Source organism: Oncorhynchus kisutch, linkage group LG18, assembly GCF_002021735.2.
Source record: "Oncorhynchus kisutch isolate 150728-3 linkage group LG18, Okis_V2, whole genome shotgun sequence".
Lineage (NCBI taxonomy): Eukaryota > Metazoa > Chordata > Actinopteri > Salmoniformes > Salmonidae > Oncorhynchus > Oncorhynchus kisutch.
In genome coordinates, this window is record NC_034191.2 from 2,980,813 (window position 1) to 3,000,820 (window position 20,008).

Sequence of the window (20,008 nt, forward strand, 5' to 3'; positions counted from 1 at the left end):
TTGTTGTCATGTTGTGATGCTACCATGTTGTGTTCCTACCATGTTGTTGTCATGTTGTGATGCTACCATGTTGTGTTGCTACCATGTTGTCTGTGCCCAATAATGTTTGTACCCTTATTTGTGCTGCTACCATGTTGTGTTGCTACCATGTTGTGTTGCTACCATGTTGTCTTGCTACCATGTTGTCTGTGCCCAATAATGTTTGTACCCTGTTTTGTGCTGCTACCATGTTGTGTTGCTACCATGTTGTGTTGCTACCATGCTGTGTTGTCATGTGTTGGTGTAGACCTTACAGTGAAATGCTGAATACAACAGGTGTAGACAGTGAAATGCTTACTTACGAGCCCTTAACCAACAATGCAGTTTAAAAAATATGGATTTAGTTTTTTAAGTAACAAGTAATTAAAGAGCAGTAAATAACAATATATACAGGGGGTTATGGTACAGAGTCAATGTGGAGGCTATATACAGGGGGTTATGGTACAGAGTCAATGTGGAGGCTATATACAGGGGGTTATGGTACAGAGTCAATGTGGGGGCTATATACAGGGGGTTATGGTACAGAGTCAATGTGGAGGCTATATACAGGGGGTTATGGTACAGAGTCAATGTGGAGGCTATATACAGGGGGTTATGGTACAGAGTCAATGTGGAGGCTATATACAGGGGGTTATGGTACAGAGTCAATGTGGAGGCTATATACAGGGGGTTATGGTACAGAGTCAATGTGGGGGCTATATACAGGGGTTATGGTACAGAGTCAATGTGGAGGCTATATACAGGGGGTTATGGTACAGAGTCAATGTGGAGGCTATATACAGGGGGTTATGGTACAGAGTCAATGTGGAGGCTATATACAGGGGGTTATGGTACAGAGTCAATGTGGAGGCTATATACAGGGGGTTATGGTACAGAGTCAATGTGGAGGCTATATACAGGGGGTTATGGTACAGAGTCAATGTGGAGGCTATATACAGGGTGTTATGGTACAGAGTCAATGTGGAGGCTATATACAGGGTGTTATGGTACAGAGTCAATGTGGAGGCTATATACAGGGGGTACCGGTACAGAGTCAATGTGGAGGCTATATACAGGGGGTTATGGTACAGAGTCAATGTGGAGGCTATATACAGGGTGTTATGGTACAGAGTCAATGTGGAGGCTATATACAGGGGGTACCAGTACAGAGTCAATGTGGAGACTATATACAGGGGGTACCGGTACAGAGTCAATGTGGAGGCTATATACAGGGTATTACGGTACCGAGTCAATGTGGAGGCTATATACAGGGGGTTATGGTACAGAGTCAATGTGGAGGCTATATACAGGGGGTACCAGTACAGAGTCAATGTGGAGGCTATATACAGGGGTACCAGTACAGAGTCAATGTGGAGGCTATATACAGGGGGTTATGGTACAGAGTCAATGTGGAGGCTATATACAGGGTGTTATGGTACAGAGTCAATGTGGAGGCTATATACAGGGTGTTATGGTACAGAGTCAATGTGGAGGCTATATACAGGGTGTTATGGTACAGAGTCAATGTGGAGGCTATATACAGGGGGTTATGGTACAGAGTCAATGTGGAGGCTATATACAGGGGGTTATGGTACAGAGTCAATGTGGAGGCTATATACAGGGGGTTATGGTACAGAGTCAATGTGGAGGCTATATACAGGGTATTACGGTACAGAGTCAATGTGGAGGCTATATACAGGGGGTTATGGTACAGAGTCAATGTGGAGGCTATATACAGGGGGTACCGGTACAGAGTCAATGTGGAGGCTATATACAGGGGGTTATGGTACAGAGTCAATATGGAGGCTATATACAGGGGGTTATGGTACAGAGTCAATGTGGAGGCTATATACAGGGTATTACGGTACAGAGTCAATGTGGAGGCTATATACAGGGGGTTATGGTACAGAGTGAATGTGGAGGCTATATACAGGGTATTACGGTACAGAGTCAATGTGGAGGCTATATACAGGGTATTACGGTACAGAGTCAATGTGGAGGCTATATACAGGGGGTACCGGTACAGAGTCAATGTGGAGGCTATATACAGGGGGGTACCGGTACAGAGTCAATGTGGAGGCTATATACAGGGTGTTATGGTACAGAGTCAATGTGGAGGCTATATACAGGGGGTACCAGTACAGAGTCAATGTGGAGACTATATACAGGGGGTACCGGTACAGAGTCAATGTGGAGGCTATATACAGGGTATTACGGTACCGAGTCAATGTGGAGGCTATATACAGGGGGTTATGGTACAGAGTCAATGTGGAGGCTATATACAGGGGGTACCAGTACAGAGTCAATGTGGAGGCTATATACAGGGGTACCAGTACAGAGTCAATGTGGAGGCTATATACAGGGGGTTATGGTACAGAGTCAATGTGGAGGCTATATACAGGGTATTACGGTACAGAGTCAATGTGGAGGCTATATACAGGGTATTACGGTACAGAGTCAATGTGGAGGCTATATACAGGGTATTACGGTACAGAGTCAATGTGGAGGCTATATACAAGGTATTACGGTACAGAGTCAATGTGGAGGCTATATACAGGGGGTACCGGTACAGAGTCAATGTGGAGGCTATATACAGGGGGTACTGGTACAGAGTCAATGTGGAGGCTATATACAGGAAGTACCGGTACAGACTCAATGTGGAGGCTATATACAGGGGGTACCGGTACAGAGTCAATGTGGAGGCTATATACAGGGGGTACCGGTACAGAGTCAATGTGGAGGCTATATACAGGGGGTACCGGTACAGAGTCAATGTGGAGGCTATATACAGGGGGTACCGGTACAGAGTCAATGTGGAGGCTATATACAGGGTGTTACGGTACAGAGTCAATGTGGAGGCTATATACAGGGGGTACCGGTACAGAGTCAATGTGGAGGCTATATACAGGGGGTACCGGTACAGAGTCAATGTGGAGGCTATATACAGGGGGTACCGGTACAGAGTCAATGTGGTACTATATACAGGGGGTACTGGTACAGAGTCAATGTGGAGGCTATATACAGGGGGTACCGGTACAGAGTCAATGTGGAGGCTATATACAGGGTATTACGGTACCGAGTCAATGTGGAGGCTATATACAGGGGGTACTGGTACAGAGTCAATGTGGAGGCTATATACAGGGTATTACGGTACCGAGTCAATGTGGAGGCTATATACAGGGGGTACTGGTACAGAGTCAATGTGGAGGCTATATACAGGGGGTACCGGTACAGAGTCAATGTGGAGGCTATATACAGGGGGTACCAGTACAGAGTCAATGTGGATGCTATATACAGGGGGTACCGGTACAGAGTCAATGTGGAGGCTATATACAGGGGGCACCGGTACAGAGTCAATGTGGAGGCTATATACAGGGGGCACCGGTACAGAGTCAATGTGGAGGCTATATACAGGGGGTACCAGTACAGAGCCAATGTGGAGGCTATATACAGGGGGTACCAGTACAGAGTCAATGTGGAGGCTATATACAGGGGGGTACCGGTACAGAGTCAATGTGGAGGCTATATACAGGGGGCACCGGTACAGAGTCAATGTGGAGGCTATATACAGGGGGTACCGGTACAGAGTCAATGTGGAGGCTATATACAGGGGGTACCGGTACAGAGTCAATGTGGAGGCTATATACAGGGGGTACCAGTACAGAGCCAATGTGGAGGCTATATACAGGGGGGTACCGGTACAGAGTCAATGTGGAGGCTATATACAGGGGGGTACCAGTACAGAGTCAATGTGGAGACTATATACAGGGGGTACCGGTACAGAGTCAATGTGGAGGCTATATACAGGGGGTACCAGTACAGAGTCAATGTGGAGACTATATACAGGGGGTACCGGTACAGAGTCAATGTGGAGGCTATATACAGGGTATTACGGTACCGAGTCAATGTGGAGGCTATATACAGGGGGTACCGGTACAGAGTCAATGTGGAGGCTATATACAGGGGGTACCGGTACAGAGTCAATGTGGAGGCTATATACAGGGGGTACCAGTACAGAGTCAATGTGGAGACTATATACAGGGGGTACCGGTACAGAGTCAATGTGGAGGCTATATACAGGGTATTACGGTACCGAGTCAATGTGGAGGCTATATACAGGGGGTACTGGTACAGAGTCAATGTGGAGGCTATATACAGGGGGTACCGGTACAGAGTCAATGTGGAGGCTATATACAGGGGGTACTGGTACAGAGTCAATGTGGAGGCTATATACAGGGGGTACCGGTACAGAGTCAATGTGGAGGCTATATACAGGGGGTACCAGTACAGAGTCAATGTGGAGGCTATATACAGGGGGTACCAGTACAGAGTCAATGTGGAGGCTATATACAGGGGGTACCGGTACAGAGTCAATGTGGAGGCTATATACAGGGGGTACCAGTACAGAGTCAATGTGGAGGCTATATACAGGGGGTACCGGTACAGAGTCAATGTGGAGGCTATATACAGGCGGTACCGGTACAGAGTCAATGTGGAGGCTATATACAGGGGGCCACCGGTACAGAGTCAATGTGGAGGCTATATACAGGGGGTACCAGTACAGAGCCAATGTGGAGGCTATATACAGGGGGTACCGGTACAGAGTCAATGTGGAGGCTATATACAGGGGGTACCAGTACAGAGTCAATGTGGAGGCTATATACAGGGGGTACCGGTACAGAGTCAATGTGGAGGCTATATACAGGGGGCACCGGTACAGAGTCAATGTGGAGGCTATATACAGGGGGCACCGGTACAGAGTCAATGTGGAGGCTATATACAGGGGGTACCGGTACAGAGCCAATGTGGAGGCTATATACAGGGGGTACCAGTACAGAGTCAATGTGGAGGCTATATACAGGGGGTACCGGTACAGAGTCAATGTGGAGGCTATATACAGGGGGTACCAGTACAGAGTCAATGTGGAGGCTATATACAGGGGGTACCGGTACAGAGTCAATGTGGAGGCTATATACAGCGGGTACCGGTACAGAGTCAATGTGGAGGCTATATACAGGGGGTACCGGTACAGAGTCAATGTGGAGGCTATATACAGGGGGTGCCGGTACAGAGTCAATGTGGAGGCTATATACAGGGGGTACCGGTACAGAGTCAATGTGGAGGCTATATACAGGGGGTACCGGTACAGAGTCAATGTGGAGGCTATATACAGGGGGTGCCGGTACAGAGTCAATGTGGAGGCTATATACAGGGGGTACCGGTACAGAGTCAATGTGGAGGCTATATACAGGGGGTGCCGGTACAGAGTCAATGTGGATGCTATATACAGGGGGTACCGGTACAGAGTCAATGTGGAGGCTATATACAGGGGGTACCGGTACAGAGTCAATGTGGAGGCTATATACAGGGGGTACCGGTACAGAGTCAATGTGGAGGCTATATACAGGGGGTACCGGTACAGAGTCAATGTGGAGGCTATATACAGGGGGTACCGGTACAGAGTCAATGTGGAGGCTATATACAGCGGGTACCGGTACAGAGTCAATGTGGAGGCTATATACAGGGGGTACCAGTACCGAGTCAATGTGGAGGCTATATACAGGGGGTACCGGTACAGAGTCAATGTGGAGGCTATATACAGGGGGTACCGGTACAGAGTCAATGTGGAGGCTATATACAGGGGGTGCCGGTACAGAGTCAATGTGGAGGCTATATACAGGGTGTTACGGTACAGAGTCAATGTGGAGGCTATATACAGGGGGTACCGGTACAGAGTCAATGTGGAGGCTATATACAGGGTGTTACGGTACAGAGTCAATGTGGAGGCTATATACAGGGGGTGCCGGTACAGAGTCAATGTGGAGGCTATATACAGGGTGTTACGGTACAGAGTCAATGTGGAGGCTATATACAGGGGGTACCGGTACAGAGTCAATGTGGAGGCTATATACAGGGTATTACGGTGCAGAGTCAATGTGGAGGCTATATACAGGGTGTTACGGTACAGAGTCAATGTGGAGGCTATATACAGGGTGTTACGGTACAGAGTCAATGTGGAGGCTATATACAGGGGGTACCGGTACAGAGTCAATGTGGAGGCTATATACAGGGGGTACCAGTACCGAGTCAATGTGGAGGCTATATACAGGGGGTACCGGTACAGAGTCAATGTGGAGACTATATACAGGGGGTACCAGTACAGAGTCAATGTGGAGGCTATATACAGGGGGTACCGGTACAGAGTCAATGTGGAGGCTATATACAGGGGGTACCAGTACAGAGTCAATGTGGAGTCTATATACAGGGGGTACCGGTACAGAGTCAATGTGGAGACTATATACAGGGAGTACCGGTACAGAGTCAATGTGGAGGCTATATACAGGGGGTACCGGTACAGAGTCAATGTGGAGGCTATATACAGGGGATAAATAGATAAATAGATTAGATAAATAGATTAGATAAATAGAATAGATAAATAGAATAGATAAATAGAATAGATAAATAGATTAGATAAATAGATTAGATGAATAGATAAGTACCCATACAGTAGGTGGCAGCAATACACCAATAGGTGAGGTCTGTCATGAACCTTAAAGAACTCTCCTGCACGTATCCTTTGACCTCTGTTAGGTTTGTGTCACAGTATCCAATGTGAGTAAAACATGAAATATTGTTTACTTTCTATTTCATGTGTATCGATTTTAAGATGAGCTCTGTGTAATTAGCGGTAGAGTTGTTGCTACGTGTGGATATGGGTAGGGATATTAAGATGAGCTGCTGTGTAATTAGCGGTAGAGTTGTTGCTACGTGTGGATATGGGTAGGGATATTAAGATGAGCTCTGTGTAATTAGCGGTAGAGTTGTTGCTACGTGTGGATATGGGTAGGGATATTAAGATGAGCTGCTGTGTAATTAGCGGTAGAGTTGTTGCTACGTGTGGATATGGGTAGGGATATTAAGATGAGCTCTGTGTAATTAGCGGTAGAGTTGTTGCTACGTGTGGATATGGGTAGGGATATTAAGATGAGCTGCTGTGTAATTAGCGGTAGAGTTGTTGCTACGTGTGGATATGGGTAGGGATATTAAGATGAGCTGCTGTGTAATTAGCGGTAGAGTTGTTGCTACGTGTGGATATGGGTAGGGATATTAAGATGAGCTGCTGTGTAATTAGCGGTAGAGTTGTTGCTACGTGTGGATATGGGTAGGGATATTAAGATGAGCTCTGTGTAATTAGCGGTAGAGTTGTTGCTACGTGTGGATATGGGTATCGATATTAAGATGAGCTGCTGTGTAATTAGCGGTAGAGTTGTTGCTACGTGTGGATATGGGTAGGGATATTAAGATGAGCTGCTGTGTAATTAGCGGTAGAGTTGTTGCTACGTGTGGATATGGGTAGGGATATTAAGATGAGCTGCTGTGTAATTAGCGGTAGAGTTGTTGCTACGTGTGGATATGGGTAGGGATTTTAAGATGAGCTGCTGTGTAATTAGCGGTAGAGTTGTTGCTACGTGTGGATATGGGTAGGGGTATTAAGATGAGCTGCTGTGTAATTAGCGGTAGAGTTGTTGCTACGTGTGGATATGGGTAGGGATATTAAGATGAGCTCTGTGTAATTAGCGGTAGAGTTGTTGCTACGTGTGGATATGTGTAGGGATATTAAGATGAGCTGCTGTGTAATTAGCGGTAGAGTTGTTGCTACGTGTGGATATGGGTAGGGATATTAAGATGAGCTGCTGTGTAATTAGCGGTAGAGTTGTTGCTACGTGTGGATATGGGTAGGGATATTAAGATGAGCTCTGTGTAATTAGCGGTAGAGTTGTTGCTACGTGTGGATATGGGTAGGGATATTAAGATGAGCTGCTGTGTAATTAGCGGTAGAGTTGTTGCTACGTGTGGATATGGGTAGGGATATTAAGATGAGCTCTGTGTAATTAGCGGTAGAGTTGTTGCTACGTGTGGATATGGGTAGGGATATTAAGATGAGCTGCTGTGTAATTAGCGGTAGAGTTGTTGCTACGTGTGGATATGGGTAGGGGTATTAAGATGAGCTGCTGTGTAATTAGCGGTAGAGTTGTTGCTACGTGTGGATATGGGTAGGGATATTAAGATGAGCTGCTGTGTAATTAGCGGTAGAGTTGTTGCTACGTGTGGATATGGGTAGGGATATTAAGATGAGCTGCTGTGTAATTAGCGGTAGAGTTGTTGCTACGTGTGGATATGGGTAGGGCTTTTAAGATGAGCTCTGTGTAATTAGCGGTAGAGTTGTTGCTACGTGTGGATATGGGTAGGGGTATTAAGATGAGCTGCTGTGTAATTAGCGGTAGAGTTGTTGCTACGTGTGGATATGGGTAGGGGTATTAAGATGAGCTCTGTGTAATTAGCGGTAGAGTTGTTGCTACGTGTGGATATGGGTAGGGATATTAAGATGAGCTGCTGTGTAATTAGCGGTAGAGTTGTTGCTACGTGTGGATATGGGTAGGGATATTAAGATGAGCTGCTGTGTAATTAGCGGTAGAGTTGTTGCTACGTGTGGATATGGGTAGGGGTATTAAGATGAGCTGCTGTGTAATTAGCGGTAGAGTTGTTGCTACGTGTGGATATGGGTAGGGATATATTAAGATGAGCTCTGTGTAATTAGCGGTAGAGTTGTTGCTACGTGTGGATATGGGTAGGGATATTAAGATGAGCTGCTGTGTAATTAGCGGTAGAGTTGTTGCTACGTGTGGATATGGGTAGGGATATTAAGATGAGCTCTGTGTAATTAGCGGTAGAGTTGTTGCTACGTGTGGATATGGGTAGGGATATTAAGATGAGCTGCTGTGTAATTAGCGGTAGAGTTGTTGCTACGTGTGGATATGGGTAGGGATATTAAGATGAGCTGCTGTGTAATTAGCGGTAGAGTTGTTGCTACGTGTGGATATGGGTAGGGATATTAAGATGAGCTCTGTGTAATTAGCGGTAGAGTTGTTGCTACGTGTGGATATGGGTAGGGATATTAAGATGAGCTGCTGTGTAATTAGCGGTAGAGTTGTTGCTACGTGTGGATATGGGTAGGGATATTAAGATGAGCTCTGTGTAATTAGCGGTAGAGTTGTTGCTACGTGTGGATATGGGTAGGGATATTAAGATGAGCTGCTGTGTAATTAGCGGTAGAGTTGTTGCTACGTGTGGATATGGGTAGGGGTATTAAGATGAGCTGCTGTGTAATTAGCGGTAGAGTTGTTGCTACGTGTGGATATGGGTAGGGATATTAAGATGAGCTGCTGTGTAATTAGCGGTAGAGTTGTTGCTACGTGTGGATATGGGTAGGGATATTAAGATGAGCTGCTGTGTAATTAGCGGTAGAGTTGTTGCTACGTGTGGATATGGGTATCGATATTAAGATGAGCTGCTGTGTAATTAGCGGTAGAGTTGTTGCTACGTGTGGATATGGGTAGGGATATTAAGATGAGCTGCTGTGTAATTAGCGGTAGAGTTGTTGCTACGTGTGGATATGGGTAGGGATTTAAGATGAGCTCTGTGTAATTAGCGGTAGAGTTGTTGCTACGTGTGGATATGGGTAGGGATATTAAGATGAGCTGCTGTGTAATTAGCGGTAGAGTTGTTGCTACGTGTGGATATGGGTAGGGATATTAAGATGAGCTGCTGTGTAATTAGCGGTAGAGTTGTTGCTACGTGTGGATATGGGTAGGGATATTAAGATGAGCTCTGTGTAATTAGCGGTAGAGTTGTTGCTACGTGTGGATATGTGTAGGGGTATTAAGATGAGCTCTGTGTAATTAGCGGTAGAGTTGTTGCTACGTGTGGATATGGGTAGGGATATTAAGATGAGCTGCTGTGTAATTAGCGGTAGAGTTGTTGCTACGTGTGGATATGGGTAGGGATATTTTGCATGTGTATTGAAATGATCAGATGTTTATATGTTTAGTGTGAATTCTTTATGACATACGCTAATGAAAATAGGTTTTGTTTTGTTTATTTCTTAGCACTTAGTTAATCATGGAACTATGATTGAGATAAGAAAATTATATGGCAACTAGGAACAGTGGGCCTAGGAACAGCGGGCCTAGGAACAGCGGGCCTAGGAACAGTGGGCCTAGGAACAGCGGGCCTAGGAACAGCGGGCCTAGGAACAGCGGGCCTAGGAACAGTGGGCCTAGGAACAGTGGGTTAACTGCCTTGTTCAGGGGCAAAACGACAGATTTTTACGTTGTCAGCTCGGGGATTCGATCTTGCAACCTTCCGGTTACTAGTCCAACGCTCTAACCACTAGGCTACCTGCCGCCCCAAGTTGCCTGCAGCCTGTATCAGCCCAGTCTCTCTCCCTGTATCAGCCCAGTCTCTCTCCCTGTATCAGCCCAGTCTCTCTCCCTGTATCAGCCCAGTCTCTCTCCCTGTATCAGCCCAGTCTCTCTCCCTGTATCAGCCCAGTCTCTCTCCCTGTCCCAGCCCAGTCTCTCTCCCTGTCCCAGCCCAGTCTCTCTCCCTGTCCCAGCCCAGTCTCTCTCCCTGTCCCTGTATCAGCACAGTCTCTCTCCCTGTCCCTGTATCAGCACAGTCTCTCTCCCTGTCCCTGTATCAGCCCAGTCTCTCTCCCTGTCCCAGCCCAGTCTCTCTCCCTGTCCCTGTATCAGCACAGTCTCTCTCCCTGTCCCTGTATCAGCCCAGTCTCTCTCCCAGTCCCTGTATCAGCACAGTCTCTCTCCCTGTCCCAGCCCAGTCTCTCTCCCTGTCCCTGTATCAGCACAGTCTCTCTCCCTGTCCCTGTATCAGCACAGTCTCTCTCCCTGTCCCTGTATCAGCCCAGTCTCTCTCCCTGTCCCAGCCCAGTCTCTCTCCCTGTCCCTGTATCAGCACAGTCTCTCTCCCTGTCCCTGTATCAGCACAGTCTCTCTCCCAGTCCCTGTATCAGCACAGTCTCTCTCCCTGTCCCAGCCCAGTCTCTCTCCCTGTCCCTGTATCAGCACAGTCTCTCTCCCTGTCCCTGTATCAGCCCACCCCAATCACTGAAGCTGGAGACTCATATCTCCCTCACTAACTTTAAGCATCAGCTATCAGAGCAGCTTATAGATAATCGCACCTGTACATAGACCATCTGTAAATAACCGATCCAACAACCTCATCCCCATATTGTTATTTATTTGATTTATATATTATATTTTGCTCCTTTTGCACCCCAGTATTTCTACTTGCACATTCATCTTTTGCACCCCAGTATTTCTACTTGCACATTCATCTTTTGCACATCTATCACTCCAGTGTTAATTGCTAAATTGTAATTATTTCACCACTATGGCCTATTTATTGCCTTACCTCCGTTATCTTACCTCATTTGCACTCACTGTATATAGACTTTTCTATTGTGTTATTGATTGTACATTTGTTTATTCCATGTGTAACTCTGTGTTGTTGTTTGTGTCGCAGTGCTTTGCTTTATCTTGTCCAGGTCGCAGTTGTAAATGAGAACTTGTTCTCAACTGGCCTACCAGGTTAAATAAAGGTGATCTGGCATCTACCTGGTTAAATAAAGGTGATCTGGCGTCTACCTGGTTAAATAAAAGGTGATCTGGCGTCTACCTGGTCAAATAAAGGTGATCTGGTCTACCTGGTTAAATAAAGGTGATCTGGCGTCTACCAAAGGTGATCTGGCGTCTACCTGGTTAAATAAAAGGTGATCTGGCGTCTACCTGGTTAAATAAAGGTGATCTGGTCTACCTGGTTAAATAAAGGTGATCTGGCGTCTACCTGGTTAAATAAAGGTGATCTGGCGTCTACCTGGTTAAATAAAGGTGATCTGGTCTACCTGGTTAAATAAAGAGATACTTAGCTGCTCTACCGAGTGGTCTGGGACAGTCGTATAATCATGAGTAACTTCATTAATGGTTTTGGGAAACAGCTCGGCGATGTAACAATGTTCCTACGAAGGTCCTAACGTTAAACATAGCCTTAAGACCCTTTTGACAAACTGTCTCTATTATAAAGGAGAGGCCTTGCCGTCAACCTCTCCCCGTCAACCTCTGCCCGTCAACCTCTGCCCGTCAACCTCTGCCCGTCAACCTCTGCCCGTCAACCTCTGCCCGTCAACCTCTGCCCGTCAACCTCTGCCCGTCAACCTCTGCCCGTCAACCTCTGCCCGTCAACCTCTGCCCACACAGATCAGTGAGTTCATTATGTTGTTCAACCACTAGATGGCGCCAAAACCCATGAAAAGCTACAACACTATGGTGAAACTGATATTTGCCATTGGTACGGTAGAAAAACTGTAGATGTTGTGCCTAGGGGGGGTGGTTCAGTAGGGTTTGGGGGTTCAGTAGGGTTTGTGCATAGGGGGGTTCAGTAGGGGCTAGGGGGTCTCAGTAGGGGCTAGGGGGTCTCAGTAGGGGCTAGGGGGTTCAGTAGGGTCTAAGGGGTTCAGTAGGGTCTAGGGGGGGTTTAGTAGGGCCTAGGGGGTTCCGTAGGGGCTAGGGGGTTCAGTAGGGCCTAGGGGGGTTTAGTAGGGCCTAGGGGGGTTTAGTAGGGCCTAGGGGGGGTTTAGTAGGGCCTATGGGCGTTTAGTAGGGCCTATGGGCATTTAGTAGGGCCTATGGGCGTTTAGTAGGGCCTATGGGGGTTTAGTAGCGGTAGGGCCTATGGGGGTTCAGTAGGGGCTAGGGGGTTCAGTAAGGGCTGGGGGGTTCAGTAGGGGCTAGGGCCTAGGGGGGTTCAGTGGGGGCTAGGGGGGGTTTAGTAGGGCCTATGGGGGTTTAGTAGGGGTAGGCCTATGGGGGTTCAGTAGGGGCTAGGGGGTTCAGTAGGATATGGGCCTATGGGGGTTCAGTAGGGGCTAGGGGGTTTCAGTAGGATATGGGCCTATGGGGGTTCAGTAGGGGCTAGGGGGTCTCAGTAGGATATGGGCCTATGGGGGTTCAGTAGGGGCTAGGGGGTTTCAGTAGGATATGGGCCTATGGGGGTTCAGTAGGGGCTAGGGGTTCAGTAGGGGTAGAGCCTATGGGGGTTCAGTAGGGCCTAGGGGGGTTTAGTAGGGCCTATGTGGGTTTAGTAGGGGTAGGGCCTATGGGGGTTCAGTAGGGGTAGGGAATATGGGAGTTCAGTAGGGGTAGGGCCTATGGGGGTTCACTAGGTGGAGGGCTTAGGGGGGGGTTCAGTAGGGTCTAGGGGAGTTGGCCTTTCTAGGGAGTTTTTCCTAGCCACCGTGCTTCTACACCTGCACTGCTTGCTGTTTGGGGGTTTTAGGCTGGGTTTCTGTACAGCACTTTGAGATATCAGCTGATGTACGAAGGGCTTTATAAATACATTTGATTTGAGTACGGGTAGGGCCTAGGGGGGGGATCAGTAGGGTCTAGGGGGGTTCAGTAGGTTCTAGGGCCTAGGGGGGTTCAGTAGGGTCCAGGGGGGCGGTTCAGTAGGGTCCAGGGGGGGTTTCAGTAGATGGGTTTCATTAAGGCCCAGGGGGGTTTCAGTAGGGCACAGGGGGTTTTCAATAGGTGGGTTTCAGTAGGGCCCAGGGGGGTTTCAGTAGGGCCCAGGGGTGTTTCAGTAGGTGGGTTTCAGTAGGGCCCAGGGGGGTTTCAGTAGGGCCCAGGGGTGTTTCAGTAGGTGGGTTTCAGTAGGGCCCAGGGGGGTTTCAGTAGGGCCCAGGGGTGTTTCAGTAGGTGGGTTTCAGTAGGGCCCAGGGGTGTTTCAGTAGGTGTGTTTCAGTAGGGCCCAGGGGTATGTCAGTAGGTGGGTTTCAGTAGGGCCCAGGGCTATTTCAGTAGGTGGGTTTCAGTAGGGCTCAGGGGTGTTTCAGTAGGTGGGTTTCAGTAGGGCCCAGGGGGGGTGTTTATGGACAGCAATTCTGTCACAAAGACAGATTACTGGACACCCATTAAGTCCATTAGTATGCTTAATCTGGGTCTACTCACAGTGCCCCGTGAGGGGTGCAGTCTACTCACAGTGCCCCGTGAGGGGTGCAGTCTACTCACAGTGCCCCGTGAGGGGTGCAGTCTACTCACAGTGCCCCGTGAAGGGTGCAGTCTACTCACAGTGCCCCGTGAGGGGTGCAGTCTACTCACAGTGCCCCGTGAGGGGTGCAGTCTACTCACAGTGCCCCGTGAGGGGTGCAGTCTACTCACAGTGTCCCGTGAGGGGTGCAGTCTACTCGCAGTGTCCCGTGAGGGGTGCAGTCTACTCGCAGTGTCCCGTGAGGGGTGCAGTCTACTCGCAGTGTCCCGTGAGGGGTGCAGTCTACTCGCAGTGTCCCGTGAGGGGTGCAGTCTACTCGCAGTGTCCCGTGAGGGGTGCAGTCTACTCGCAGTGTCCCGTGAGGGGTGCAGTCTACTCGCAGTGTCCCGTGAGGGGTGCAGTCTACTCGCAGTGTCCCGTGAGGGGTGCAGTCTACTCGCAGTGTCCCGTGAGGGGTGCAGTCTACTCGCAGTGTCCCGTGAGGGGTGCAGTCTACTCGCAGTGTCCCGTGAGGGGTGCAGTCTACTCGCAGTGTCCCGTGAGGGGTGCAGTCTAATCGCAGTGTCCCGTGAGGGGTGCAGTCTACTCACAGTGTCCCGTGAGGGGTGCAGTCTACTCACAGTGGCCCGTGAGGGGTGCAGTCTACTCAGTGTCCCGTGAGGGGTGCAGTCTACTCACAGTGTCCCGTGAGGGGTGCAGTCTACACAGTGTCCCGTGAGGGGTGCAGTCTACACAGTGTCCCGTGAGGGGTGCAGTCTACACAGTGTCCCGTGAGGGGTGCAGTCTACACAGTGTCCCGTGAGGGGTGCAGTCTACACAGTGTCCCGTGAGGGGTGCAGTCTACACAGTGTCCCGTGAGGGGTGCAGTCTACACAGTGTCCCGTGAGGGGTGCAGTCTACACAGTGTCCCGTGAGGGGTGCAGTCTACTCAGTGTCCCGTGAGGGGTGCAGCCTACACAGTGTCCCGTGAGGGGTGCAGTCTACACAGTGTCCCGTGAGGGGTGCAGTCTACACAGTGTCCCGTGAGGGGTGCAGTCTACACAGTGTCCCATGAGGGGTGCAGTGTACTCACGGTGTGTAGCAGGGTGTGGCTTGTCCTCCTCCTCTTCAGTGTCGGGGCCAGAGCACCACTCATCTCCACTGTAAGGCTGTTTCTTCTCCAACACACACCGCCGTTTACTGCGCATCACGCCTTCTACTGGGAGGGGACAACACACACACACACACACATTTTGGATGTGTAACTATAACAGGCCATAATGCTTAATTATTACACAGCATCCATCATGAGAGGACAGGTCAGCGGGAGGGAGGAAGGAAGGAGAGAAGGTAGGGAGGGAGGGAGGGGTAAGGAAGGAGAGGAAGGGAGGATAGGTCCTGGCCTCATACTATCAAATAATGTTGGGAGACAGTGTGTGTAGTGAGAGAAAGGGGAGACTGCCATGTATGTGTCCTCACTTTGACTAGTCTACACCACCTCCTGCTATGGCCTCAAACTAGTCTACGCCACCTCCTGCTATGGCCTCAAACTAGTCTACACCACCTCCTGCTATTGCCTCAAACTAGTCTACGCCACCTCCTGCTATGGCCTCAAACTAGTCTACACCACCTCCTGCTATGGCCTCAAACTAGTCTACACCACCTCCTGCTATGGCCTCAAACTAGTCTACGCCACCTCCTGCTATGGCCTCAAACTAGTCTACGCCACCTCCTGCTATGGCCTCAAACTAGTCTACGCCACCTCCTGCTATGGCCTCAAACTAGTCTACGCCACCTCCTGCTATGGCCTCAAACTAGTCTACGCCACCTCCTGCTATGGCCTCAAACTAGTCTACGCCATCTCCTGCTATGGCCTCAAACTAGTCTACGCCACCTCCTGCTATGGCCTCAAACTAGTCTACGCCACCTCCTGCTATGGCCTCAAACTAGTCTACGCCATCTCCTGCTATGGCCTCAAACTAGTCTACACCATCTCCTGCTATGGCCTCAAACTAGTCTACACCATCTCCTGCTATGGCCTCAAACTAGTCTACACCATCTCCTGCTATGGCTGTGTCCTCCAAGTATTGTACACACTATCGAGTGCAATGGATGTGTCCTCATGTCTTCACTCAGGGACTCAGCCCGGCCCGCCCAGCAGCAGGGACTCAGCCCGGCCCGCCCAGCAGCAGGCACTCAGCCCGGCCCGCCCAGCAGCAGGCACTCAGCCCGGCCCGCCCAGCAGCAGGCACTCAGCCCGGCCCGCCCAGCAGCAGGCACTCAGCCCGGCCCGCCCAGCAGCAGGCACTCAGCCCGGCCCGCCCAGCAGCAGGCACTCAGCCCGGCCCGCCCAGCAGCAGGCACTCAGCCCGGCCCGCCCAGCAGCAGGCACTCAGCCCGGCCCACCCAGCAGCAGGCACTCAGCCCGGCCCGCCCAGCAGCAGGGACTCAGCCTGACCCGCCCAGCAGCAGGGACTCAGCCTGGCCCGCCCAGCAGCAGGGACTCAGCCCGGCCCGCCCAGCAGCAGGGACTCAGCCCGACCCGCCCAGCAGCAGGGACTCAGCCCAGCCCGCCCAGCAGCAGGGACTCAGCCTGACCTATGCATTCACTTTTGCTCCCAGCAGACAGTCATTGGTTTACGTAAACGGTCAGGTGGCAGTGTGTGTGTGTGTGTGTGTGTGTGTGTGTGTGTGTGTGTTAGCTGGTTTACATTCTCTTTAATCATTGGCCCTCTTCAGGTGTGAGTTGAGGAGGGGAGAGGGGTAGATTAGTGGGGAGGATGAGAGGAGGGGGAGTGAAGATGACTTGCATTTCATTTGAATGTGTTTCTGTTTATTTAGCTAGAGGGAAATTAGATCAGAGAGAGAACCGGAAGTTTCCCTTCAAAGGACCCGCCCAATCATTCTCACTCTCTCTCTGGGTGGTGGACCATTCTTCATAGGGAAACTGTTGAGCGTGAAAAACACAGCAGCGTTACAGTTCTTGACTCAAACCGGTGGGCCCTGGCATCTACTACCACACCCCGTTCAAACCGGTGGGCCCTGGCATCTACTACCACACCCCGTTCAAACCGGTGCGCCCTGGCATCTACTACCACACCCCGTTCAAACCGGTGCGCCCTGGCATCTACTACCACACCCCGTTCAAACCGGTGGGCCCTGGCATCTACTACCACACCCCGTTCAAACCGGTGCGCCCTGGCATCTACTACCACACCCCGTTCAAACCGGTGCGCCTGGCATCTACTACCATACCCCGTTCAAACCGGTGGGCCCTGGCATCTACTACCATACCCCGTTCAAACCGTGGGCCCTGGCATCTACTACCACACCCCGTTCAAACCGGTGGGCCCTGGCATCTACTACCACACCCCGTTCAAACCGGTGGGCCCTGGCATCTACTACCACACCCCGTTCAAACCGGTGCGCCTGGCATCTACTACCATACCCCGTTCAAACCGGTGCGCCTGGCATCTACTACCACACCCCGTTCAAACCGGTGCGCCCTGGCACCTACTACCACACCCCGTTCAAACCGGTGCGCCCTGGCATCTACTACCACACCCCGTTCAAACCGGTGCGCCCTGGAATCTACTACCACACCCCGTTCAAACCGGTGCGCCCTGGCATCTACTACCATACCCCGTTCAAACCGGTGCGCCCTGGCATCTACTACCATACCCCGTTCAAACCGGTGCGCCCTGGCATCTACTACCACACCCCGTTCAAACCGGTGCGTCCTGGCACCTACTACCACACCCCGTTCAAACCGGTGGGCCCTGGCATCTACTACCACACCCCGTTCAAACCGGTGGGCCCTGGCATCTACTACCACACCCCGTTCAAACCGGTGCGCCTGGCATCTACTACCATACCCCGTTCAAACCGGTGCGCCTGGCATCTACTACCACACCCCGTTCAAACCGGTGCGCCCTGGCACCTACTACCACACCCCGTTCAAACCGGTGCGCCCTGGCATCTACTACCTTACCCCGTTCAAACCGGTGCGCCCTGGCATCTACTACCATACCCCGTTCAAACCGGTGCGCCCTGGCATCTACTACCATACCCCGTTCAAACCGGTGCGCCCTGGCATCTACTACCACACCCCGTTCAAACCGGTGGGCCCTGGCATCTACTACCATACTACCCCCGTTCAAAGGCACTTCAATATGTTGTCTTGCCCGTTCACCCTCTGAATGGGACACATACACCACCAGTCTCAACTGTCGTAAAGCTTTCAAATCCTTATTGAACCCCGTCTCCTCCTCTTCATCTACACTCAGCTGCTCTCAGTCCACCTCACCTATCTCTATAAACCATCCCTCAGCTGCTCTCAGTCCACCTCACCTATCTCTATAAACCATCCCTCAGCTGCTCTCAGTGCACCTCACCTATCTCTATAAACCATCCCTCAGCTGCTCTCAGTGCACCTCACCTATCTCTATAAACCATCCCTCAGGTGCTCTCAGTCCAACTCACCTATCTCTATAAACCATCCCTAATTCTGCACAAAACTTCAGTTATTTTTTTATGTAACCACACCCCTCCTCTCTCAGTATATCAAGGAACCTTGCATTGTGTGTGTGTGTGTGTGTGTGTGTGTTTGTGAGAGACGGGAAGCCCAGATGACTCAGTTTCACGAATTCATATTACTGCCTGTCAATCTCCCCCAAATCAGCAGTCACACACACACACACACACACACACACACACACACACACACTAAATAATAAGACAGGCAAACAAATGCAAATAGTCACAGCATGGACAAAGACATGCAAATCCACAACCAGTTCTAGCCTTGCTGCTAAAAGACAGATGACAGGCCCCTAGACCACTGTTCTGGAAACAGTTTACTGCTAGTAAAGACAGATGACAGGCCCCTACAGAGACCACTGTTCTGGAAACAGTTTACTGCTAGTAAAGACAGATGACAGCCCTACAGAGACCACTGTTCTGGAAACAGTTTACTGCTAGTAAAGACAGATGACAGGCCCCTACAGAGACCACTGTTCTGGAAACAGTTTACTGCTAGTAAAGACAGATGACAGCCCTACAGAGACCACTGTTCTGGAAACAGTTTACTGCTGTTAAAGACAGATGACAGGCCCCTAGACCACTGTTCTGGAAACAGTTTACTGCTAGTAAAGACAGATGACAGCCCCCTACAGAGACCACTGTTCTAGAAACAGTTTACTGCTAGTAAAGACAGATGACAGCCCTACAGAGACCACTGTTCTGGAAACAGTTTACTGCTAGTAAAGACAGATGACAGCCCCCTACAGAGACCACTGTTCTAGAAACAGTTTACTGCTAGTAAAGACAGATGACAGGCCTACAGAGACCACTGTTCTGTTAGACTTCCTGTGTCTCTCTCTGGTCAAATCTGCACCAGAAATACCAGATTAGCTACCTACACCACCCACAGCAGGAAACGTGTGCATGTGTTTCGTGTGGGATGTGTTTGCGATTTTGTGCGTATGTATATATTGTGTGTGTGTGTCACTATATAACTTGTTTTCCCTCACACTGAAATGCCCTGACCTTTCTGTCAGGCGTCAGAATTTCCCCTGCCTTCCGATGGTAGCCTACAGCTGCAATGTGACGTTAGTATGTGTGTGTGTGTGGTAATACCCTACCTTTGGCGTCAGGCTCCTGCACAGGGGTGATAGTGTCTCTCTGTTCCCCAGAGTCCATGGACACACTTCTCTCTCTCTTCGTCTTCATCATCCCCCCAACGCCACTCACCGATTGGCTGACAGCCTTCAGGCCAGGGTTGCCCGCCCCCAGGCCCTTATTGGCCCCCTCCTGCTGCTGGGTCACATTGGAGAGCTGGGATTGGCTGTCGCTGCTCACTTGCTTGCCATGATTGGTCAGCTTATTGTCGGGGTGCATTTGAACGGCTGGGGTGGGTCTGGGGTAGGGGTACAGACGATGTGGTGTCCGTCCGTCTGTTTGAGGAAGTCACACTGCTGCTTGTCTACACAGCTGGTGAGACAGAGAAGAAAACAGTTTCAGAACTAACAGGCTCGGGAACTAACAGTTTCAGAACTAACAGTTTCAGAACTAACAGGCTCGGGAACTAACAGGCTCAGAACTAACA

At 50.1% G+C, this 20,008-nt stretch overlaps 1 protein-coding gene across 3 annotated transcripts in view; it reads right to left on the bottom strand.

Annotated features, from left to right (window-relative positions):
• bcl9l (bcl9 like) overlaps positions 1-20,008 on the bottom strand; it is an 83,319-nt gene that overhangs the window by 29,056 nt on the left and 34,255 nt on the right. Inside the window, exons 3-4 of one of the 3 annotated variants that reach the window (XM_031795371.1) lie at positions 19,545-19,893; positions 14,996-15,121 (exon numbers count right to left, since the gene is read on the bottom strand). In XM_031795371.1, coding sequence (XP_031651231.1) covers positions 14,996-15,121; positions 19,545-19,800 — 382 coding nt within the window. In that variant the 5' untranslated portion in view covers positions 19,801-19,893. The remainder of the gene's footprint in view (positions 1-14,995; positions 15,122-19,544; positions 19,894-20,008) is intronic. The other 2 variants (XM_031795372.1, XM_031795373.1) reach the window with 2 other exon arrangements.